At 43.7% G+C, this 25,032-nt stretch overlaps 1 protein-coding gene across 1 annotated transcript in view; it reads left to right on the top strand.

The window, feature by feature from the left end:
* Positions 1-25,032, top strand: part of CELSR1 (cadherin EGF LAG seven-pass G-type receptor 1) — a 164,956-nt gene that overhangs the window by 50,758 nt on the left and 89,166 nt on the right. Inside the window, exon 2 of the mRNA XM_054274344.1 lies at positions 18,397-19,035. Within this exon, the coding sequence (XP_054130319.1) occupies positions 18,397-19,035 (639 nt within the window). The remainder of the gene's footprint in view (positions 1-18,396; positions 19,036-25,032) is intronic.

Raw genomic sequence — 25,032 nt, 5'->3', positions numbered from 1 at the left:
TTGCATAGCTCACTTCTTTCCCATACCCTCTGCATTGTGTGTGTGTACATCAATGTAGCTGTCACCAAGCACTTATATTTAACTTTTTAAATTATTATTTTGACTGTTCAGGGTTTCTTTAAGCCATAAAAAGGAGCAGAGAGTTGGCTTTGCAGAGTAACACATTCAGGCATTTCCCCAGGCTTGCAGAAAACCCAGCTGACACAGACCTGAGAGGTATGTCTGTGTTAGGAAGATGTTTACATACTGGGGGCCTGGCAGCAGTGGAGGCAAACACCAGCCATCAGCGTGCCCTGTGTGGCTTTGTTTCTTGCAATGTATATTGTCATGAGAATGTGTATTTCAGGAGTAAGAAAAACAATTATATTTTCTTTTAGACTCTATGCTGGAGCCTGTACTGAGACCTCTGAGCCAAGTGCCTCCTCTGCTGTTTTGTACTTATCTTGAAGCTCTTCTGAACTGTCAGTTGTGAACACAGGGACGTTAGCAACCTCTTTGCTTAAGACCATTTAATCTTAGTACTAACCTTGCATTGAAGAAAGCACCCCTGAGCCCTGCCACTGCAGGTTCATTTCTGTGGCACTCCTGCATCCCTTGGCTGCTGTGCCATCTCTGCTGACCTGCAGTGCGTACCAGAGCAGTTGCAAGGGGCCTTCCTCTTGGCTTTTCTAGCCACACATTTCTAACATGATCCTCTTAAGCACTGACTTCCCTGCTGCCCTTCTCAGTAGTTTTCACTTGAAAATACTGACTCAGAAAATTCCCTGGTATTCTTGAGCTGATCCACCCTCCATATGTTTATTGTATTAATCCCAAACTCCCAGAAGGTAACATCACATCCCATCCCATCCCATTCTCTTTCTTACAGACTGCAGGTTTTGGCTCTTCACTGTAAAATAGCACTCACAGTGAGTCAGGTCACCTCTGTGTCTCCAGCCTTTGGCTCATGTTTGCTTCTTGACTGTGAGTTAGCAGAGTTTTGGGTTCCTTGTGTCCCTTGCATGCACTGCTCTCTGCAGGGGCTGCGGCTCAGTCAGTCTGAGCAGTCTCTAAGCCCACACAGTAAATTCTCCACAAACATATGCCCTGGGACCATAAATCCCTTTCTGCAAGAGATACCTTTGCTTTGTTACTCTTCTCTCCTTGCATTTTAGCAGCCTGCTGACCCAGAGCCAGGTGAACATGGAACAGGCAGTCCTAGGGGCTGAAAAAGGAGATGGTGAAAGTTTGCAAGGCTCTCTCAGGGTGAGGGATGGTGGAAGGGCAAGGCCATTTGTCTCTCTACACTTGCATCTACATCTACATTTGCAGTTGGGACCTTCCCTTATCCACATGAGCATGTAAAGAAGGCATCAGTGGCTGCAGCCACCTGCACCTGCTGTCACCTGCTGTCACCTGCTGTCACCTGCCATCACCTGCCGTCACAGGAGGGCAGCTTCCCAGCAGTGCTTCAGAAAAGAGAAGTATATAGTGGGCAACAGAGGGAGGACTTTGTGGTCATTCTGGGAGGGGGAAAAAGGGGCAGACACTGAGAGGAGATGAATTGTAGGGTAAATCTGATGCTGGGAGATGGAGCTCTGCTGTGCTGACAGAGCAGAGGGTAAGTGAAGGTGTGTGACCTTAATGATGTGGAAATCTTGATATGCCATGCCTACAGCGCATGGTAACTCTCTGATGTTATTCCTTAGCTCATGAGGATCCTGTCAGCCACCACACTAGTGCTTTGAGGATTGTATTTGCTTTTGTTGGTGTGACAGCTCTCCTTTCTTTCCCATCTCCTTTGAGCTCTGAGGTAGAATTTCCTACAGACTTCTTTGCAGGATCTCTGCATCTGCTCCAACAGAAGCATCAGCTTCGGGCAAGGGCTGACAGGACCTGAGCCCACACTGGTAGTACCAAACAAAAACTAATAAGTAGTTTCCCCTGAATTATTAATTTTCATATCTGCGTTCATGGTTTTCCCCTGCACGGCTTCTCTGCCCACTTCTTTACTGACTGTTGGCAATTTGCATTTGAAGTAGCTGGCTTGAGTATCAGTAGATGTTTTGTGACATTTTGAGGTGCCAAACTGGGACCTGTTCACCTCCTCAAACATGCATCTGCCTCTTTGCCCTCCTGTGCAGGTCTAGCAGCTGAGAGGAGAGGGATTAGTCTCTCTAGACAGGGCTTTCAGAAACAGACTTTAATTAAAGGTGCAGGATGGAGCTCAGTGATCACCTCTGATTACTGCTGCAAATGCTTTAAGAAGAGAAATTAGAGCAATGGCGTATTAAGAGGTGGATTCTCAGGTATTTATCTCAAGCAGTTCAGTCTTTTTAAAGTGATTTGGCCAGATTCTGCCTCCTGGTGCCTGTGTGCAAACCTAAAATAACTCCAGTACACCAAAGGTGTTCCTGAGCAGAGCAGTTACTTTGCTGCCTTGGGTAGAGACTGTTTTGAGCTCAGTGCTGCTGGGTGTGTAACTCTGTGCTTGGAAAGAGGAGAGGGAAACACCCAATTTATTTTAAAGTGGCGAGTGATAATAGAGAAATAGTCTGCTTCATGCTCATGTGACCTTGTTGTTGCCACATTATTTCTCAACTTCTGCTGATGTCTTGGGATGTTGGTTTGGTATTTTCTAGGACAGTATAATTATTCAAATCCCATGCCTTGCACAGCAGTGCACAGCATGCATCAAGTGAGCTCAGTACCTTAAAGTAATTACAGAAATATCATTACTTGATTGGCAGATAAAAACAGTTTTGAAAGAGAGGTACAAGATGCACTCAGAGAGACCTAAGGAGCCCCTCTGTACTTTCATGATCTCCAGAGTATCCTGTGCTTTCCAGATGACTCAGTCAGTAAAATGCAGCAGATATTAAATGATGTTAAATTTAAAGAAATTGTAATATCATATCTGGTGGCCTTGAGTAGTGTCTTGGTATGAGTCATGGACTGATACAGAAACCCCTAAATTCTGATAATGATTGTAAACATCTAAAGACAGAAAGGTGCATTAGGTAGGTAATATTAACGTTTCCTTTTTCTGGGTGCTGACTTAACTTGGGCCACCTGTTCCAGCATTTCTGAAACCTCAGGTTACTGCTGGAGAAACAACGTGTGGGAGATGGCTTGAGCTAACTGAGAAAGAGAGCTGAGGGAGGTCACTTGCAGAGCTTGGGCTGTTTTCAAGGGCACAGGAGCCTGGTGTCACAGCACAGCTTCCTGTTCACAAGAGCCTCTTTCAAAGACAAATGTGAAAGGGTTTATCCACTAAACACGGAGCTGGCAGCAGTCCTGAAGCGAGAGCGTAGCGTTGGATTTCCGTAAGAGGAGACTGTGAAATGTCCTCTTTGCCAAACAGGTCTCTGAAAAGGACACAAAGGCAAACTGGTAATTTTTTTCAGGGCTAGAATATCTTATTTTGAGCTTGAACATTTTTGGAAATTTTCATGGGTTTTTTTTTTTGTTTTGGTTTGGTTTTTTGGGTTTTTCTTTTAATTGTGCATCTATCAATCCTAAAATTTAATTTTTTTAATTTTTTTTTTTAATTCTACATCCATCCTTAAGTAGAAGATTGTTCTTTTTTTTTTTTTTAATGGAACCAAAGTAGAAGACATGTTTTTCAACTGAGGAAGCACTTATAAATTTTACTGTAATGAAGTTGGAGTTCATGAAAGCTTGAGTCTGGCCAAACCCACCTCACCCCATGGGCCTCATGCCCATGAACAGTTTCCACCACTAAATGCACTGTTGGTATTTGCTTCTGCATCACTGCTCAGAGAAGAATGCAGAATGCCCATGTGAGCTGTCCTTTTCTACCTCCATGTCCTTGTAGCTACAAATGCAGCAGTTTGTTTTTCCTGGGAAGACAGAAAGAAAAAAAATAGAGGAGTAAACGCCAGCTTCTCTGGGACAATTCTCTGTTCCTCTAGGGGTGGTGGAGGAGGAGCTGCATCCACTTCTTGTTAGCAGTCATGGAGTCAGCCTGAGCTGGAGATCAAGAACTTCTACAGTTTTGGAAGATTCCTGGTAGAAATGTTTCTCCACTTGATGTTTTCTGCAGACATTGCAGCCACCTGTCATGACACTTCCATTGCATCTTGCTCTGAGGTTTCTGGCATGAGGAATGACACCTGTGTGACAAATTGTGGAGCAGGGTTGGGTGGCAGCTGGGCATCACCACTGGCCACCACACTGCCCCCACCCAGCCTCCTGCCTGTGCTCCCTGTGACCTGGAGCGTGCCAAAGCCATCCCTGGCACACATTTATGTGAATTTTGCTGTCCTTTCCACTAACATTGGCTGTGTGGAGCTGCTGCTGCTTCCTGTGCTGCACAGGCATGCTGGCAGCCCTCTAAACCTCCTGATCTGGGTTACAGCTGCTTTGCCTCTCCCCATTACCAGCTGTCACATCCAGAGAGAAATAATTCTTTCCATGCAAATACTGAAGCTCTACTTCCCTTCTGCATGAGCCCACCTGTGAGACATTCAAAGTGCTCAAGCAGCCAGTGCTGTGAGGTCCTGCAGCTGAGGACCACTGTGGCAGGATTTGGCTGTCCTGGGACCCACCTCAGGGATCAGCAGGTTTCCTGCAGGCTGGGAAGCAGGAGGGGGTTTCTGGTTGGCTCTGTGGAGGGAAGGAGTGAGTCTTCATGTGGATATTTTGGGGGTTATTAATGTAGTACAGTGACTGCAGGTGATAAAACCGAGTGGTTTTTCAGCATTTAGGAAGCTCTTTCATGGAGATGCTCACTGGCTAAATAGAGAAATATCAGGGCTAAATATAAACAGGACTAAAAAGGTTTTTGAAAACAGAGAAAGTTTTAAAATAGCTGAAATACATTTTTTTTCTGAGAACTTTGTCATTGAGTTGAGCCATGGCACAAGCCTAATTTTATAAGTGGAGAGAGAGAGAATGAATGTCTGGACTCAAAGGCGTGGTCCAAAAAGCTGATGTACTGTCTGTCCAGTTGCCCTCAGAGCTTAGGTGGTGAAAAGAGGTGCTCTGGACACTGAAACACAAAAACTTTCTACTTAATTAAACTTCTACAATTATCTGAGCTCTTGGGAAGTGACTCCACAGTGTGAAGCATCCTGCAGGAATTCAGATTAGGTCTTTGCATGGAAAAAATCCTGATTTACAGACAACTGCTTTTCACAGTATGTACTACTAAATTTTAAAAACTATATTTTAAAAATAAAATTAGTGTTTCTATTCTCTCAGTGATAACTTTATCTCATTGCATGCCTACAAATGGAGGACATGGGTTTGGTATGTTTTATAGAAAGGTGATAGGATGAACCTCTACTAATGCTTGGTGAAATTTCATCCTTGTGACTCAGTGGTTTCTCAGGAAGCTGCACATCCTTGATATTGTACCAAAGTAGTCTCAGAGCTCAGGCTGAAGGCTTCCTGTCCAGCAGTCCTGTAATGGTCAGCTGTGCAAGAGATCAGTGGGATTACAGGGGTAGGGATTCCTAGAATTAAGATTTTTGTGTTTTACCAGAGTGATTTACATTTTAAGGCTCAACATTAATGGTGATAGGTTTTGAGTATATTTTACATATGCTCAGTATTTTTATATTTTTCCATAAAACATAACTAAAACAATTAAAAATAATAGCTTTAAAGATATTAACAGGAATCTCCTGGTACTATAATGAAGGAGATACATAAATTCTTTAGGTTTTGTAGAATATACAAACAGCCCTAGGAAAACTCAATGTACAATGAAACATTTTTTCTTCACGGGTAGTTTATTCAATGCTAGTTGGAAAATGCTGCTTCCACAGCACCATGGAGGTCATCACATATCCAGTTTTCACTGTGCATCTCCTCTTCTACACCTGGAAATTCTGCTTGTGTTGAAAGAGAAGGCTTTTCTACACATGTTAAGATGTCCAGTGGTCTGGTGGGAGCATTAGCTACAATGGGATACCTGGAAATGGTGAATTAATTATCACTGAACTGGAAAATCTTTGTGCTGTCCATGATGCAGGTGTCCCAGGGAGTCACCTTGCCCTGCTTTGTGGTGGGCACATGCCTGCTGCGTTTTGCCATGCTCTTGTAGTAAGGCTCTGTTTGCTGATCTCACCAAATACAAGTCACCTGGGTTGTCTGCAAATTTGGCAGAATAGGAAGGAAAGAACCATCACCCAGAAGAGAAAGACACAATCATCCTGCCCTTGGCCAGAAACATGTAGCTGCTTGGCAGAGCCCAGCCTGGCAACTCGTGGAGATGCCCTGCTGATGTTGTGCTGAGATCAAGTATGTTTCAACAGCACAAATTTTTTCTCCATTTATCCATATAGTAAATTCCTTTAAAGAGAATCTTTTCCTTGTGGAATTTGTTGGACAATCTTACATTAGTTCTAGAATGCAAAATTTTGCTCCAGATCAGTGTCTTACAAAGTGTGTCTGGCAGAAAATCTTATCTGATTCTTCGAGAAGCGAATCATGTAGTTATGACTTCATTTCTACAGTTCAGCTGAACAGGAATCCTTAGATAGGCATTTGAGATTGCAGTATCATTTCTGAGGATCAGTGTAGTTTCTGTGTTTCACCAGTGGCTCCCAGTCACTGCCTTACCCACTTTCATCTGCCATAACTCAACCTGCCCCTTCTCTGCATGGGCTTCCCCAGATGGCGTGCAGCGACAGGAGCCGAGCTCTTCATTCTCCACATTTTGCATGGGCAGCTGCTTTTGTCTTTGGAAAAGTTTTGGGGAGAAAAATACTCACCCACAGGTTGAGTACTATAGAAACAGGAAACGAGTGCTTTGTCTCTTTTGATTCTTGTCCAGCATTCTAGTTTTAGCGGCAGGGATCCAAGAATAATCTCAGCTGACCATGCAGCCAAGCCCACCATGATCTCATTGCCAGTGGCCAGTGGTGTGTAGGTGGTTGGTTAATCAGAAGGGGGTTGTTTTTGCATGACATTTTTAGAAGATTGTGTAGGTCACCTGTCAAGAGAGAGTCCAGACAAAGTACCTAGCATTTTCCCTATAAATATTCCCACTGCCTGGGGAGTCTTTCCCAAAACTGTGGAAGTTTGGTAAGGGTGGTTTTACCTGTTTATTTTGTCTTTGTGTTTGTACTTCTTTAATCACATGATGCAAGCAATTTTATTTACATTTCTTATTTGCTTACATTTATTTCCTCAAGTTTCTGATTTGTTTATTCCCTTCTTATTCTGCTTAAGTCAGCAGACCTCAGTTAACAGAAAAGACCAGCTAAACTGGTCAGCTGAAAATCTAGTAATAAAAAGGAAAATCTACTCCCTTTGAAATCAAAACTGAAGGAAAATGTAATATTTTGTTTAGTATTTTCATTCTTGATATTTTTAATGGAATTAAGCTAGTTGAAAGTCTAAATTTTTCAGACTGTGGAAGATTGGTATATTTTTTGTCAGATCTCAGTGCATGGACCGTGATGGACCTCATCTCTTCTCTTGAATTTTATCTACTTCTTATTAAAAATTCTTAAACATTAATTGAGCTTGAGAGACGAAGGGAGAAAAGGTAGAGTTATAAAGGCTCTGAAACCTTTACTTTTGGACATGTATGCTACAGGTGAGACATCCATGCCCTGTCATTGCTCCCATCAAAAATTTTTGAGAACTGAAGCAGCCTGAGTGTGCTACTTTGTTTATGTGGGTCCCTCATGTTTGAGTCTGAGTCTCCTGGGTCTCCTGAACCAACTTTTCCTGTGCCTGGTGCATGTGGAAGCTGACATGTAGCCATTATTACTTGCTCTGTTCTAGAGAGATAGCCCTCTGGTTTTGCTTTTTATTAATTTGCAAATGCCTTAAAATGACAGAAACCACAGAAAATAAAAAAAAAAAAGGAAGTGCCCATATGCCTAAGAACCCTCTTATTTCCCCAAGCTGGGCCTCCATAGCACACGAGAACAGTCAGCAACCTGTTGAGCTACCACAGCTGAATTTTTCTGGGTTTTTTTCTGTTTCAGAGAGCTGGGCAAGTCTACATCACCCCATATACCAATAACTTTCAGCTGATACACAGCTGTTTTGAAAGCTTGTCTGTAAACATAACTATTGTCTTTCTTTCATTGTTCCCTTCTCTTTTTTCCACTCAAGATAGCAAACCTGAACCCCATCCAGCAGGAAGTGTCCCTGTGGTTTCACTGTGGGTCACAGCAAGGAGCAGAGCATACCTCCAGGAAAAAGCAACATGGGAATTTGGAGACATTTATGATGGATTTCATTTTGCTGATGCTGTTTTGAAAGGATACCTTTGAGGTTACTAATATGCAGTATGGGTGCAAACAGTGAGGCAGAGAAGCAATTTCCTTAGCACCGTTCCCAGTTTTGAAACTCCCAGGCCCCCACCCCAATTCATCCCACCTCACCCTTGCCATCCTCAAAACAGTTTTCATCTATTCCTGCTTTGAAACTGCAAAGAGAGAGATTTGAAAAGAGCTCTGGCTTGCCTGGGGAAGTTCTTGCTTTAATCAGACACCATGAGTAAAAATGTTTGCAGGGGATGTGTAGCTGTGAGGAGAATGGAGGCTTTTATGGTGACCCATGGGTTGTCCCCCCGCAGCACAGCCAGGCACCCCACACAGGGGCTGTCCCGTTTGAAGTGGGGTAAGTGACATAAAAGCATCTCAGGGTAAACAGACTGCTCTTATGTCCTCTGTACAAAATGCATCATTTACTTGAGGACCATGGCCTGAATGGAGATTTAACGCTGGAGCATCCCATGACTGCAGTTGTTTGTCCACTGCTTTCATGGATTTTTCCTGGAGGCCCAGGAAAAGCTCTTTGGCGGTGGGGTGAGGGGACAGCAGTGCTCCCTGTGCCTAGGCTTCATACACCTCAATGCTGCTGGCATCTCTGCCTGCCCAGCAGTGCCCACCAATCCACTGCTGCCACCACTGCAGCACACTGTGAGATGGGGCTACAAGCCATGAGAGTCTGCTGGGAAACTCTTTTGGCTAACAACATTTAGCTCTGCATTTAATTAGAATTAAAATGTGAATGATATTAAACCCCTCTTCCTTTAAAGTTCAGAGAAAATTATTGCAGTAATTAGGCAATAGTTTTGATTATATATGAAACAAGGTCAAGCTTTATGGGAGGTGCTGGAGGCCCCATCAAGTCAGTCTATGAATTTATCTGGTGTAGCAATCTGGAGCAGGGTTTTTCAGCTGAGCAGGTCAGATGAGTGTTGTAAGGTGCACAGTTTCCATGGACATTAGCATTAAATGGAAATCCTTGTCTTCAGTGGGAGTCTGGAACCTCCATTGTCACTGGCAGCTGGCTGTGGAGAAGCAGTGGAGTGGGCTCCTTGCCTGTGCACCCCATCAGGGTGTGGCTGGGAGCAGGGCAAGGCTCTGGAGCTGTGCACCCCACCAGGGCTGCCATGGTCTAGAGCAGGGCAGGGCTCCTGGGCCGTGCACCTCACTGGGAGCAGGGCAGGGCTCCTGGGCTGTGCATCCCACCGAGGGCTGGCATGGCCTAGAGCAGGGCAGGGCTCTGGGGTTATACACCCCACACAGTCTGGTGTGGGCCAGAGTGGGACAGGGCTCCTGGGCTGTGCACCTCACCAGGGCTGACATGGCCTGGAGCAGGGCAGGGCTCCTAGACTGTGCACCGAACAGGGGCTGGCGTGGCCCAGAGTGAGACAGGGCTCCCCAGGAGTGGTGGTGTGGCCCAGGAGTGGCCTGGCCCAGAGATCATTGCCTGTGCACCCCACCAGGGTGCACATGGCCCGGAGCAGGGCAGGGCTCCTGGGCTGTGTACCCAACAGGGCTAGCATGGCCTGGAGCAGGGCAGGGCTCTGGAGCTGTGCTGCCATACATTGCAAGTGTTCTATTGTCATTACACTGCAAGGGTTCCATACTGCTAGAGTTTTGTACCTCCTTGACATTTCCTGTAGGCAGCTCCTCCAGGCACTGACTCTTCCTCATCCTCACAGCAGCCAACAGACTCCAGTTCCCACCAATCCACTCTTTTATAACACTCTTCTTGTTGGCTACAGGCGTGGCCTGTTAACATCAGGCCGGCTCCTAATCTTTAGTAATTGGTTCAGCTGCAACTCTTTAGGGGATAAGATTACATTCTATACCACCTTCATTTACCCATACTGTACCCCCCTACAGATCTGTGCACCCCAAAAGGCTGGCATGGCCCGGAGCAGGGCTTCAGTGCTGTACACCCACCAGGGCTGGTATGGCCCAGGGCAGGGCTCTGGGGCTGTGCACCCACCGGGGCTGGCATGGCCTGGAGCAGGGCAGGATGCACAGGTGGGGAGCTGGCCCTGCTGCCGAGCACAGCTGGGCAGGGGAGTCTGGCCAGTCCTTGCTAACAAGGAAAACCAGCTGAGGAACAGGGAGGTGTGCAGAGGCCAGAAGGAAAATTGGTTTGCATTTTAGTTAGAAGGGAAATCTCCTCTTTAGTTAAATAGCCTGTAAGGAGCTGGTTGTTAGCATGCTCATGCTATCTCCCCACATATCATACTTCCCTCTAAGTGTCCCAAATCCCTTCTACTTGTGCTTTCTGCTCAGGACAGGGATTTGCTTCCTTGTTCAACCTGTTGCTCCTGCATCCCCGTCAGCATCCCTTGCCTACACCCCCGACAGAAGCTATAGCCCATGGGCACCAGGTACCTGAAGAGCAAGAAGTGATTCTGTGGGAGGGTGTTCAAGGAAATGAGGTGTATCTTCAGCCTTGCTACAGTTAGAAGTCAAGAAGGCTTATTTCTGTCAGCAGATCCAACTTGCTTTACCTCCTACCCTCCGGAAATGTTCCCCCAGACTAGTGTTATCAACCCAATTAACATTTCAAAATTCTCAGCTTGCAGGTGCTGGTTTCAGAACAGCAATCTTGTACAATGTTGAGCAATCCAGTTGGCATCAATTTGTTCAAGTTGCAGACTCAAATATGCTCTTTTTCTTTTCAGTATTGTGTACAAAGTAAATAATCCAGAGCAGCACAGGCTACATTAAAGATAATGATGCCAAAATTGGTTTGTTTTTCTCTCTTATGCACGTCGGGAATTCACAGTTGCTTTATGCACAATTTATCCTCCCACAATTTGGGTATTTTTAGCTGTTTGATTTAGTTGGTTCAGCTACAGCTGCTGCCAAGGGAACTGTGGGGTGAGAGCCCCAAGTGCCACTGCCCACTCTCCCCAGGTGTCCCAGATATTCATCTTCTTTGCAAAAAGAAGTACATTAAGGTTTGACTTGAAATTAAGAGTACCTGCAGGTTGTGAGCAGAAGAGGTGGCTTTGCCTGGAAGTGTCTGAACACACTTGTTGGGATCTGTTGCTTGCAATGACTGACATCCATTCACAAGTGGGGATGTGGCTGATGCTGCCATGGGCAGTGCAGTGGCAAGGCACAGCCTGGCACAGCCATCACCCAGGTGCATGGGTGGCCTGCCTGGGACAGACCCTGGGGTGCTCCGAGTTGCTGCAGTGGCAGCAGGAAGGTGCTGGAGGTAATGTGGTTAATGCTGGTTTAAGGGGAGCTGGGCACTGGCACAGTTACACATTGGCGCTCTCTCTGCCACTGTGGACTTTTCTTCCATCAGTCTGCCAGTCTTGCTGTAGTTAATCCAGACACCTGCTTTTCCCCTAAAGACATGTCTTACCCAGGACTTCCCCCTTCTTGCAGCTCAGTCAGGACCTGCCAAGGTACTTGCATACACCATGTACCTCAGCTGCCTCCTGTTTTACCTCACCCTGAAACCTAAATACCCCTGTAACACATCTTTGTATTCCCTCTTCCTGTGAGTGCTCCAAACCTCCTTTTCTCCAAATGATGCTGGGCAACATTGGCCAATGTTTCAAAACAGAGCATCTGCTGAAGGGTGGCTGCAGGTGCTCATTCTTCCTGGAAAATGGGAGATGTTGAGGTACAGATTCAGACACCTGATTTTAGAAAACCTTTTCCACCATTACAGCTCAGGAGGTGCTGTCCATGGGGCATGTTTCTAGTGCTTGCCCTGCTCATCCCTCATGTTTTGCTTTCTGCTCTTTTGACTTTTCAAGCCTGTACCATTTCCTGGGCAGACTGTTCTTGTCTGGGGCTGCAGGGTTGAGAGTGAAACTCTGTGTTAGTGCACTGGCAGTGACTCTGGGATTTAGGCTCTAGGCCAGATTTTGGCAGGGAGTCCAACTGAAGTCCATGGGTATCTTCCTGTTGGTGTAATGGGCTTGGGAGCAGACCTGGACTTTGACATTCTTCACAGCAGCAGTTCCATCATGAACCTTTGGCATTGTGTGAATAATAGATAGTTATTTTTATATATTGTTTCTAAAGCCCACAACTTGTGTTGGCAGTCAGTGCTCCTAAATGCAGGGAGCTGACTGGCAGCCTGAAACAAAGGGACAAAATCAATAACATAAGCTTCATGTGGCCAAGGACAGTCTCCATGTGGTTGCACCCAACTTGCTGTATTGACAGAATTGCTCATCAGCAGTGTTTTCCTAGGAAGTGGAGGCTTTGACAGAATTCATTAGTGCCTGTCTAAGAAATAATAGGATATTACACCCAATATGTTATGTTTTTTACAGCAAGTGATGGAGTGTATTTCTCATGGATGTTACTTTTCTGTTACTGTACCATTTAAAATCACTTTTCTCTAGCAAAAGAGGCCTTTGCACTTTGAGCTGTTCCAGCTACAAAACAGAGACTCTTTAGGGACACAGAGGGGATATTTGCCACTGGACATTGTGGTTGTCTTTTGGAAAGCTAAGACCAAAACCATCACCTGCTTCCTTTTCCAGGGTGCCCTGAGGGGACACTAAAACTGGGCTCATATTCACTTTCTAAACACTTCCTCAGTGAGGCTGCTTGATAACTGGGAAAACCCTGAGATGGGAGATCTTTAAATTCACAAGTATGCCCATTTTCCTTTTCCTTTCTGGTCATGTCTTCCTGGTGTTTCAGCAAGGAATCTTGCTTAGGTTTCCACCTGCCATTTTCTGTGCAGTTTATTTTCTTTCAGGGTATTTTCTTTGCATTATAAGCTGCTGAACTTTCTGTAACACAGAGATATTTTAAGGAGTTTATCTTATGGGTGTTCATAGAGTTCTTATTTCTACTCATGGATGTGAAGCTTTGTAATGCCTACAGCAGTGGTTTGGAAGGGACAATATTAGCATTTAAATATTTTATGCATTTTAAATCTGCTCCCATGGTGGTGGAAGCACAATGCAAGGAAAGGAGTCAACCCTGCAATGGTGGCAGAATCTGAGGCAAACTAAAGCTCAGGGCAGGACTGTGCAGTCTGTCTCACTTTTATTGACACATGTTGATGTTTTACTGCTGTTTGCTCAGTGGGAAGTGTGGTTTGGGTGCCAGCCCTGCTCAGACAGGCCAGCATTGCCTGCAGTGTTCATTCCTGTGAGCTGCTGCTACTGATGTGCTACTGCCATCCAAGCTGTGGAGAGGGCACTAAAAGCACAGCATCCTCATCAGAAATTCCAGGTTTAGTGCTGGGCTGGGTGTGCATTAACTCCTGTATGTAAAGACATGGGTGGAAGCAATGAGGATGCAGCTTTGGTCATTCCAAGGCCTTTACCAAGCAGTGGCTGCTACCCATGGCCACAGCTGCTTCTTGTGATCTGAGAAGAGCAAGAGGTTATTTGAACCTGGATTGCTGGCCAAGGATTTTGCATGGCTGTTGTAAAAACTGGCATCTGCTATTTCCAGATGTGTTATAAAGCAAAATTAGAATGAGTTTGAGTCAGTATATCTGTGAAAAAAAAGCTCTGATGCTAAAGTATAAAGTATGCAGCTTTCAAAATTGGTACTAAGACCTTTGTATGTAATAAGCTAAAAATAGTTTTAATTATTTTATTTCTGCAAACTTAAAAAAGAAACATAAGAACCTTTCTGGCCAGGTGCTACCATTGCCAAATATGCATTTCAGTTATACTTTGCTGTGTTTACATTTCTAGATAATAAAATTCTTTGGTTTATGGACTACCAGAGGATAGAAAGCTGAGATTAAAGTATCAGATTTCATAAGGTTTGTTGTAAAGTAAAGGCAATAATGAAACAATGCCTATTTAGTCAATTTTCTAGTTATTAATGTCTTTTAGAGAGCATCAAGCTTTCATCAGCCTTTCTTGTCTTCTCTTTTCTTTGTAATGCATCAGGGTATGTGTTTGCTATTAGATCTTTTCATTAATTTGATGAAGGATGAAGATGAGTAATTCTAGTTTTAAGTCTCCTTGTCAGCAATGACAGTGACTCAGAAGACAACAATCTGCTTTGATTTCCACCTTGTGGGGACCGAGCACTTTTGTGGAAATTATACATAGAATAATATTGCCAGAATAAAAATTGAGTGTGCAGGGACCACATTTGTAATGAACACATTTCTGGTGTGGTCACCAGGCTGTCCAGAATTCTCTTTGTTCATTCATGGGTCTGTGAGACAGTAAGAGTCTTATTTTAATCCTTCCACCTTGTTTTTGATAAACTTGGCTGCAACAGCTCTTAAAAGAACCTTTTATGATTTGTTAAGGACATTTGTCTTGCTTTTGTTGTTACCCAGTGTCTCAAAATTTTATCATCTGTACCCACTACTTCACAGTGTACATGTTAAATGCTATTATCCCTATTTTATGGAAGAGAAACTTGAGGACCAAGTGACAAAAGCCACTGGCACAGGGATTTAGGAGCCAAGCCAACAAGGGGTTGGGTGAATCCTTTTTCATTCTTTGGTCTGTTCTGTGTTTCCCTTTCCTCGGGCTATCTGGGTGGCTGGGGCTGCTAAGATCCAGGCTGTCTGCTCAAATCACTCTTAGCAGGATGCCTGCACATCCCATCTGCCAGCATGATCTGAGTGTTTAGAGCTCCTTCAGGAAGACTCCTGCACCCAGCAGGTTTGCTGAAGCCCCCACATGATGGCTGTGAGAACTGGTGACAGCTAAGCCTGGGGAATGTGTGTGCACTCATCTGTTCCAAGATCTGCTCCAAAGAGTAAAGTGCAGCCAGAATTTTCCAGTGTAGAACTTGAAGGTTCTTTCACACCCCCGACTGAAACCATCTTGCACCTGCCATAAACATGATAGGGACTTCTTATGGCTGTATCATGAGACCTTTGGAAGCTCAGATGGTTTGAGCCTTTTTAGCAGTTTGGTAGCTGCCTATGGTGGGCATCTCAAACACTGAAGGCCATGAAGTATGGCCACTCCACAAAACAGTACTTCCTAATAATAATAATAATTCTCTGGCATTTCTGGCAGGAAACCTTTTAAACATTCATGGAGTATTTCAATTATAAATCTCAAAACACATATGTTACTGGGTATTTAGGGCTTAAATCATTTCCCAAAAAAGACCAAAAAAAATTTCCACTTTCTTTATTGCAGTTGTTCCCCACCTCAAAGCCAATGTTGTCTGTTGAAAGGAGAATAGATACTAATTTGGTCTCATAAAACCACAGATTGTTTCAACTTTCCTTGAGTTTCTGAATGAATAGCTGATCAGATCCTGTGATGCTGCTCTCAGCCTAACTGAGATATGAAAGAGGCACTTGTCCAGCCAGTTCTATGGCTGTGCCATTCTTTTGTTGCCTATAGTACACATGCTCTGCTCCTTTTTTACTCTCTTTTTAATTTAATGCTCTGCAACAGGGTTGCACAAAGCTGAGTTGGCTTTTAAAACACAACTTCATTTTGCAGCTATATGGCTGTGCCCAGTTTTCTTTTGTGCTGTCCATGGAACAAGGAGGCTGTGTGGTATCTGACACCAGGCTTTTTTCCAGTGATTTATTAACTGTGTCAGAATAGCTGTTGTGAATGCTGGGAAGCTCTTGCATATTGTGACAGTTGATATTGATTATGACAGTTTGTAGACTCTACTGCATTGTCAGACAGTGGATCTTATTTTGTCTTTTTACTATACATACCACGGGCTATAGATCATAGTGTTTTCTTTAAAAAAGGACCCATTGTCCAGCATTCTGGCTGGTATGAGGGAACTTCTGTAGCATATTGTGCAACAAATAGCAAAATAGTTCAGGCACCCTATGGGACAAACAGGCAAATGTCAATTGCTTTAGGAAAAAAAAAAGTGAATAGTTTCTTCTGGCCTTTCAGGGGAATGAGCTGTGCAAATGATAGACATGGGTAAACTAGTCTGAGGATGTCATTTATGAAAATACTGGAAATCCTGTATTGTCTGTTGACCAGAAATCCACAGAGGATTTTGGCTACCAATAATTTGTAAAGGCTACTTTGGGTCTTGATGGAAACTGATACCACAGATTTCTAGAATGAGTCCGAGGAAGAGAAGAAAGAGATTTTTGCAAACTTGGGAGAAAATGAAAGCTGGTATGTGAGCTTCTGTGATGGGCACATAGAATCATAGAATTGTTTATTTTGGAAAGGGCCTCTAAGATCATTGAGTCCAACCATTAACCCAGCCTTGCCAAGCCCACCATTTAACCATGTCCCTAAGGGCCACATCCACACATCTTTTAAACACCTCTAGGAATGATGACTCCACCACTTCCCTGGGCTGCCTGTTCCAGTGCCTGAGCACCCTTTTGGTGGAGAAATTCTTCCTCATACTTAATCTAAGCCTCCCCTGGAGCAACCTGAGGTATTTTCCTGTTGTCTTGTACTTGTTACCTAGGGGAAGCCAAACAGATCACTCCAGACAATGTCCCCTCCTGGTGGATTGGTTTTAGCCAGGCAGTAGTTAAAGTAGCACACAGAAGAGATTTTTCTATTTGCATTAAAGCTGCTTCCGTGGGGAAGAAGTCAACAGCTGAGCTTTTACAGACAACCTGATGGGAGGAAGGAGTCAAAAGCCATTTTGTTAATTAGGCTGCTATGATTTACTATATTGCTGCTATAAAACTGGAGGAAAAATTGTCCAACAATACATTTCTTTTTAAAACAAAACCATACTTGAGATGGAGTGGTGACAGTGAATAGGAAAGAAATAATTCTGATTTTTCTGTTCTATTCCTGCATGACCATAATAGGTCATAAAGTTACACTTGGAGATAACAAACCTTAGCAAAATGACATTTAGCAGTCTATGCTGTTAGACTCTTGATCTCACACTAATAGATTTAAACACAGTTCCTGATGCAATTTACATTGATGTGATTCAAAATCCATTTCTGCATGTACCTTGTGGTTTAATTGAAATCAAGCTTAATGGCAGGTTACTTGTGCATTATTATCACTGAGATACTTCAGACCAAGGCTGTGACACTGAGCTGTGGCCTAAGGAAACTGGGCTCAGGTCTTGACCCCACTCTTGGGCTCATATTGGCCACTCAAACCAGTTCATCTCTCTCATGAGACAAATTTATGCCCATTTCAGGTTGTTTGTTTACACTGTGACATCTTTCAGAAGGAACATTTCCTACCGGAAACCACTCTTGATCTCATCTGGGATTTCTAGATGCTGCTCTAATGCTAACCACATTTTCTGTAATGCAATCTGTATTTTAATGAGTCCCTAATGTTAGCAAGGAGACACATTTAAAGTAAGTGATTTGATTTAGTGATGATGCAACTTCCCATTCCACATATGCATTGAAGTTAGATTAAATTTAGCACTCTCACAGTGTCATAATTATTTTCCATAATGCCAGAATAATCTAGAATTTGTACATTCACAGTGCTGCTGTAAGCCTCAGGGTGTGCTGAAATTTTACAGTGGCAATTCTCAGTCCAGTGTCAGGTATTAGTGCTATATTTTTATAATTATGGGTTTTATTGCAGAACAGGCACAGCAGTATCAGAAATGCCTTAAAGGAAGAATAAAATGGAAGAGTTTTTAAATGTCTACTTTTCACTACAGGCATATTTTATTTAAATTTTTTTCTAATATTCATAAAATATTTTTAAGAAGTTACATGTGAGAAATGAAAAAGTTCCAGCACTCAGATGTGAAGACTTGTTTCCTTAAATGACTTATCTGAAGCTCTGGTCACAATTCTCTGTCTGTGCAGAGTTCTGGCTCCTTAAGCCTGAGACCACACCTGAAGAAGATAATTTTGGTATTGTGCTGTGAAAAGCAGCAGCTTCCCAGCACCAGTTATAGACTAGCAGTCACTGTCACAGGAGTCACCTTCCTCTTGGTTTCCCTTGGCCATCATAGGGCCCTCAGACTGTTTCCACACTAACCCTTGCTAGTTATTTGCCTGGCATCTTCTTCAGATGTTCTTGCCTCTTTGAGATGTCTTGGGTCCTTTGAGTTACAATTCTTAAGAAATTTTATTTTGTTTTCCTGATAAAAGGCAATGGTAATAACTTCAGAAGGTGGATACATTTCCCTCTCTCATCCTGGTGCCCAGAACTGAGTGCCTTGCAGGTCTGTTTCATTTTCAGGAGGCTCTGGGAGCCCCCCTGTCCGTAGGTTGAGGCCTGCTCTCTGACATGGCTGTTATTTTCTCCCTTCCCTTCAGATGGAGTTCACAGTGTCACTGCAGTCTGCACCCTGCGTGTCACCATCATCACGGACGACATGCTCACCAACAGCATCACAGTGCGCCTGGAGAACATGTCCCAGGAGAGGTTCCTTTCTCCCCTCCTGTCCCTCTTTGTGGAGGGGGTGGCAACCGTGCTCTCCACCGCCAAGGACGGCATCTTTGTTTTCAACATCCAAAACGACACGGACGTCAGCTCCAACATCCTGAACGTCACCTTCTCAGCCTTGCTCCCTGGTGGCATTCGAAACAAGTTCTTCCCCTCTGAGGACCTGCAGGAGCAGATCTACCTCAACAGGACGCTGCTGACCCTGATTTCCACGCAGAGGGTGCTGCCTTTCGACGACAACATCTGCTTGCGCGAGCCCTGCGAGAACTACATGAAGTGCGTCTCCGTGCTGAAGTTCGATAGCTCAGCGCCGTTCATCAGCTCCAACACGGTCCTGTTCCGCCCCATCCACCCCATCAACGGGCTGCGCTGCCGCTGCCCGCCGGGCTTCACCGGCGACTACTGCGAGACGGAAATCGACCTGTGCTACTCCAACCCCTGCGGGAGCAACGGGCTGTGCCGCAGCCGCGAGGGCGGCTACACCTGCGAGTGCCACGAGGACTACACCGGTATGTGCTTATCTTATCTGGGGCCCCTGATTTATATGTTGGACCAGCAGCCAGGCCAGCTCTGTGGCAAGCTGAAATTGCTGGCATTCTTAGGCAAAGGGAGGGAAACTCCTGGCGCTGCCTTCTAGTCAGGAGAAGGTTTGTGGGTGTCACTGAGGGTGGGTAAGTCCCGTGTCTCTGTGTGTGCACGGTGGGAGGAACCGTGCCTTGCTCCAGGTCATGCACGGGGACTGTCAGCTGCTGGAGAGATTTGCACAGTGTGAATTTCTGCTCAAAATGCGTTACGCAGACACATTTCTTCTGTCTGGAAGGAAAAAGGTGGGACACATCTCTTGGTTCATGGGATTGCATGTAAACCCATTGCAGGCCCCTTCACCTACCAGGGCATAGTGAGGGTGCACAGCCTTGACAGGAGCTCCTCACCCCTTGGTCATCAGCCAGCACAGAGCATTAGCCTTGTTCTTGTTCCCAAAAAGCTGCAGTAATACACACTTAAGGGAAATGCTGTAACCCAGCTCTGGTTTGTAAATGTTCAGATAAAACTCCAGAAGGACGTAGCTGCTTCCAGGCCTGTCTCCACAGCCCACTGAGGAACGTACTTTACCTCATCATGGGCTTGACAGCTAATAAAGATCAAAGTGCTGCTTCTCAAATACTCCTGAGAAGTTACAAAAGAACATTAGGTGAATGTTCTCTGGTGCTTCAGTAAAGTCAGTGAGATTATTTATGTATTTGAAATTGCACACGCATTTAAGCATTCTGCGCTGACGTGCTGCCAGCTGTAATTTACACTGACAGCTCAGAAATGTCTGCTGTGACCCTGCAAACAAGGGGTGGAGCAGAGGGGGCTGGTTCCCAACACTCTCTCATTGCTGAAGTTATAAAAAATTGAAACCATAAATTATTTAAATTCTGATGTAAAAAAAATCTCGTTGATGTGGATCCAGCCCTCCAGGTGGAAGGCTTTTCCTTCACAGTCTCTGGCTTTTGCCTCAGGGCTGTCATCAAAAATGTGACTGTGGAAGGAACCAAGAGTTAGCAAGCAGGGACATGGCAGCAAAGGAACTGGGCTTTTCCCTGCATGGGGGACAGGAGATGCTCCCTCAAATTTATGCAGGGCTTGGGGTAGCAGGACCAATCTGATAAGAAGAGAAAAAAATTTTTGCCTGATGGGAGAAACCCTGAGCAGAACTATGAGATGGTTGGAATACTTGGTGTTTGTTGAGGAGTTACTTTTGTGCCAAGCCTCTCATGAACGAGTTCCACAGCGAAATACATTTTAAAGTCCATTATCCATAAATACACAATACACACAGAACTGGGCATCACAAAATAGATTTTATAATTGGTAGATTTAATTTAAAATGTTTGTATACTATTGTACTGTAAATAGGAAGTAGCAGGATTCATTAACCAAAGATATGCATAAAAATGAAGTTAATGCATCCATGTCTTAGTTTTGGAATGACATGCATTCCATCACATTTTTAGAATCTCTTGCTAGAAATCCTCAGAAAAAAAGGCTAAATACACTTTTAGAATGAAAGATAATAAGCTCATATTAATAATTGATGAACGTGTTTAATACTTAATGCTGTAGTCAGAACAAACAGCACATATTTAGAAGAGAAGCACCATATTATTCATACACAAAGATTTGATCTGTAAGTCTATTTTCAGTGCATAGTTGTTGAGTTAAAAATTAACTGTCCTGCTGTCAGGATATTAAAGTGGTCAGAAGTTAAGGAGGGAGCACTGCTTATAGCTTTGTTGTCTTTAGGTTTCAGAGTTAGCTACACTTGAGTGAAAGCACTTTCTTCTGTGGAAGGTCAGTTTGATCACATTCAGATTGGCCAGGGAAAAACACTTCCAACCATGATAAAGAGGGCTCTGGAATACTTTATCCCAAAAATCAATGCAAATATTGTAGAATTTTATGACTGTTTTATCACTGGATGAATGCAGTAGAAATTTGATATCTGTTCTGGGGTTGGTTGAAGCTGCTTTGATGCTTTTAGGTTCCATGTTGCATAACAATGTTTTGTTCATCGAACCCAAACATCTACCCACATATGGTGGCCATTAGTTCCTTATTTTCATCCCCTTTACAAAGCAGGGTTAAAAATGTTATCAACAAGAAATCTATTACCAGAAATATTTCATGAAGGTGCATTATTGAATTTTGTCCCAATCTCCTTTAAGTATTGTTATTTTACCTATGATTTTAATAATTTAAATATATTCGTATCCATTTGCAAGTTCAGTTTATGACTATTAATCATAATATTGTGTTTTCAGCTTGGATGTGAATTTATTGTTTACAGCATTCCAGATTTTCTATCTATTTGATATGTAAATAGCACAGGTTGGTTTCAATAGCAGCAGTGTGTGTTGGCTCATGGAATGCAGTGGCCATAAATTGGAATGAGCAGGGAATTCCCCAGTCTGAAGGTTGGAAGATTCTGGTATTACTGAAATTTTATCATGGTACTAACTTGGTGTAGTAACATACCAGTATGAGGTACCTACAAATTTTTGAATTAATTGTAAAAGATGAAATATGAATGGTAATGGTCTATGAAATGCAGCCTGCTTTGGGAGCTCTCATGTTTCCATTTCCCAATTAAGAGCCTACATAGAAAAATAATTATAAGAAAATACCAAGATCTGTCATCTCTCTGGGGAGATAGGCTGCAATTTGATGAGAAATCACTACACAATCACAACCCTGTCCTGATTCTATCTGACTAGTCACCTGCTAAAAATATAATGTTTATTTCCTGTAAAAGACTATTATGTCCTATCTTAATAGGATGGAATTTCCCTCCATTTTTCCACCCTGCTTTGAAGCCCTCCATTTGGTTCCATGTAATTGTTAGTCATTTATACATGATGAAAGTTTCTCTGTCTTCAGGAGTCTTCTGTTACGGGCACAAAGGTAAACTGAGCTTCCACAAGGTATTTCTGAAACCTGATTACTGCCTAGGCTGGGGTGATTTGGAATGAACTTCACTTCCTGTGATGTAAGGATGTGAGTGAGGAAGTACATATATTTTTAATCCTTTTTTTTTTCAGACTTGCAACCTCTTTAACTTCTTTATATACAAATCAGTGTAGGGAACTGAGCAATGTACACACTAATAGTTGAGCCATTGATGGCAGAGAGCTGTGTGCATGACTAAAGGTTAAAGGATGTAATTTTAGTTAAGCAAACAAATTTATTGAACACTGTATAAAGCCTGTATAATTTTTCCAGCTTCCTTTCATTTATCTTTGAGCACTGCAGAAGCAGCTGAGATGAGCTGTGGGTGGAGGCTTAGACACAGATGGAATTGTCTGTACTCCCCAGGAGGCAACCCCTGAAGTGCAAATGGATCATGTCATGGACACTGTTTTAGGGGCATGGATGCCACAGCAGTTCCTACATGAGCTGTACTTCCAGCCCCATTGGTGCCTCCTACAGAGCACACCACTGCAGCCGTAAGTCAGCACCTTTTTGGGTGTGAATTCCCACTGTTCCTGCCCTGCCATGAGTGGTGCCTCCTCCAGTGCTGTCCTCATGGTCCTCCTGCTCAGCAGCCCCCAACACTGCTGTCCTCTATGGTCATGTTCCCAAAAAGCAAAATTTAATCAACACAGAACAAGAGCGCTCTAAGGGAAAAGAAACCAACTCCTGAAATAAAGAAATTCAATGTTCCCACAGTTCTCCTTAGCATTATCACATTCTCTCTGCCTCCTTTGCTATGCAACCCCGAGCAAGGAGCAGTTTGTAGGGGAAAAAGATCATCAGAGAATTCCCCATATCCTTTGCATCTCTCCTTGGATTTCACTTCAGAGAGAAGAGAAATCTTATGTGGTTGTAAATCTTCTGGTAATCAAATACAGCAATTAGAGATTTTCTGCATGTTACACTTTTTTCCCTCCTAGTTTGTATTTGTGATACTATATTGACATGAGGAATCATTACATCTAATGTGCCTGCTATGAATTCAAACTTTGTGTCATAAGAAGGTAATTATAGCTGGTTTCTCAGCATCCTGCCAGAAGTTCCTAATCATATTGCTCAGTGTTTGGCCCTTGCAAACATGGAACATAAAAGTAAACGTGAGGATATCTTCTGCTTTATCTTTACTTATATCCATTCTTCAGATAGTAATTTCTCAGTTCACTCTGATACCAGATTCTCCTTTTTCAGGTCAGAGAGATTTATTTCAGGGAATTTCAGCTTTGAGGTAGAGAAATCTGGCAGCCACAGTAGTCATAATGAGTGTTTTATCTTGTGCAAGAAGGTCTGAAATTCCACCCTCAGTTGCATTTCTGCAGCTTGTTGGGATCACAGGTGTGTAACAGCCAAATATTGTAGAGCAAATCTAAATTTGATTCTTTCCTCACTGCATCTTTAACTCCTTGTTTAGCTTATGGAAGGCTGTGGTTTTGTGACAGCAAGTGTGAACAAGGGTTATCCTTACTGGCCTGTGGGGCTTTGACAACATTTTCAAGCAGCTGTGACCAAGTTTTTCTTTAATATAAAACACCAAACAAGAAATTCTGTCATTCACAAACACTGCCATGAATGTAAGGACATTGTCCTTGCCATGACAGCTTCATTGATCATCTCTCTGATTCTTCATTCAAATATTGAGGGAACACAATGAAGATACTGAAATGTTTTGTATCATTGCTGCCTTAACAGTATCTTTTAGTGTAAGTCTACAGAGTTATGCTACTGGACTCCACATGGTTTTACATACTAAAGAAATAAACACCTAGGAAGGTCTAATACTCTAAAAAACATATAGACAATTTTAAGAGTTTAAATACGATTAGAGTTTTTAGAGTGCTGGATGATTTGCAGTATTTCCAGAATTTGAACTCTTAATGGAGTTCTGTCAAGTTTTTCTGTTGATTTTGGATGCAGGAAAAATTGAAGTAGAGTGCTGACTAACTTTCATTGTTTCTCAGTGCCTCGAGTGGAACACCTGGTTGCCTTACCTTGCAGTGTCTGTATGGCAATACTGTGAGAAAGCTTGTGGAGGGTGATTGCATGCCAGTGAAGGTCTGGACAGTGTTGAAGGTTTAGACATTTTTGTATTTTTTTTATTTTTCAGCAGTGCTATGCCATGCCATTATTCTGATGCTTGTAGTGAAACTAGGTCTGCAGAACAGCATCACCCCTTCCTCTGATTGCTGTGGACCTGACTCCACGCAGCTTTTTCACATCTGATGGAAAAGTAAATAATTGTTTGCTTGTAAGATCCATCCTTACAATTAGTACTCCTTGGCTGACGTCCCAGCACAGTCTTTTCCATCCATCTTCAACTTTCTCTGTTTCATCAGCCCTTTTCTGTTATCTCTGTTGGTGTAGGCATGGCAAGCTGTGCCCCACATTGGCAGCAGCTGTGTACAGCCAGGTGCCTCTGTTTCCTCACAGCCCCTTCCAAGCCCCCAAAGCTTACAGCACTTGGGTAGCTTGCAAGGACCCCACAAGCAGGGAGATGGATGGTCCAGAAGCAGAGTTTAAATCCTCCAAACTCTTCTCAGAGCATGACTGGTGTAAAAGCTGGAACAGGCTGTCATTATTGTTATTTATTATCTTCATCAATGACATAGACATAGAGATCAAGCACACCATCAGATGACACCAAGCTGAGTGGTGCAATCACACACCTGAAGGATGGGATGCCATCCAGAGGGACCTGGACAAGCTCAAGAAATGCATGGTGTTGCCATGAGAATCTCATGAGGTTTAAGAAGACCAAGAGCAAGGTCCTGCACCTGGGTTGGGGCACCCCTGGTACCAACACAGTCTGGGGGATGAGCAGATGGAGAGCTGGTGGTGGTGAGGCTGGATGTGAGCTAGCAATATGCTCTTACAGCCCAGAAAGCCACTTGTGTCCTGGACTGCACCAAAAGCAAGTCAAGAGCAGCTGGGGAAGGGACATTCCTGGGCAGCCCATGGCTGGGAACCTGGGGGGATCCCTGTGAAAGGCATTTCTT

The sequence above is a fragment of the Melozone crissalis genome, unplaced genomic scaffold, assembly GCF_028551555.1.
Source record: "Melozone crissalis strain CALT ecotype California unplaced genomic scaffold, PUWL_Pcris_2 ptg000004l_1, whole genome shotgun sequence".
NCBI classification, from domain to species: domain Eukaryota; kingdom Metazoa; phylum Chordata; class Aves; order Passeriformes; family Passerellidae; genus Melozone; species Melozone crissalis.
This window is presented reverse-complemented; position numbering and strand designations above follow the sequence as displayed.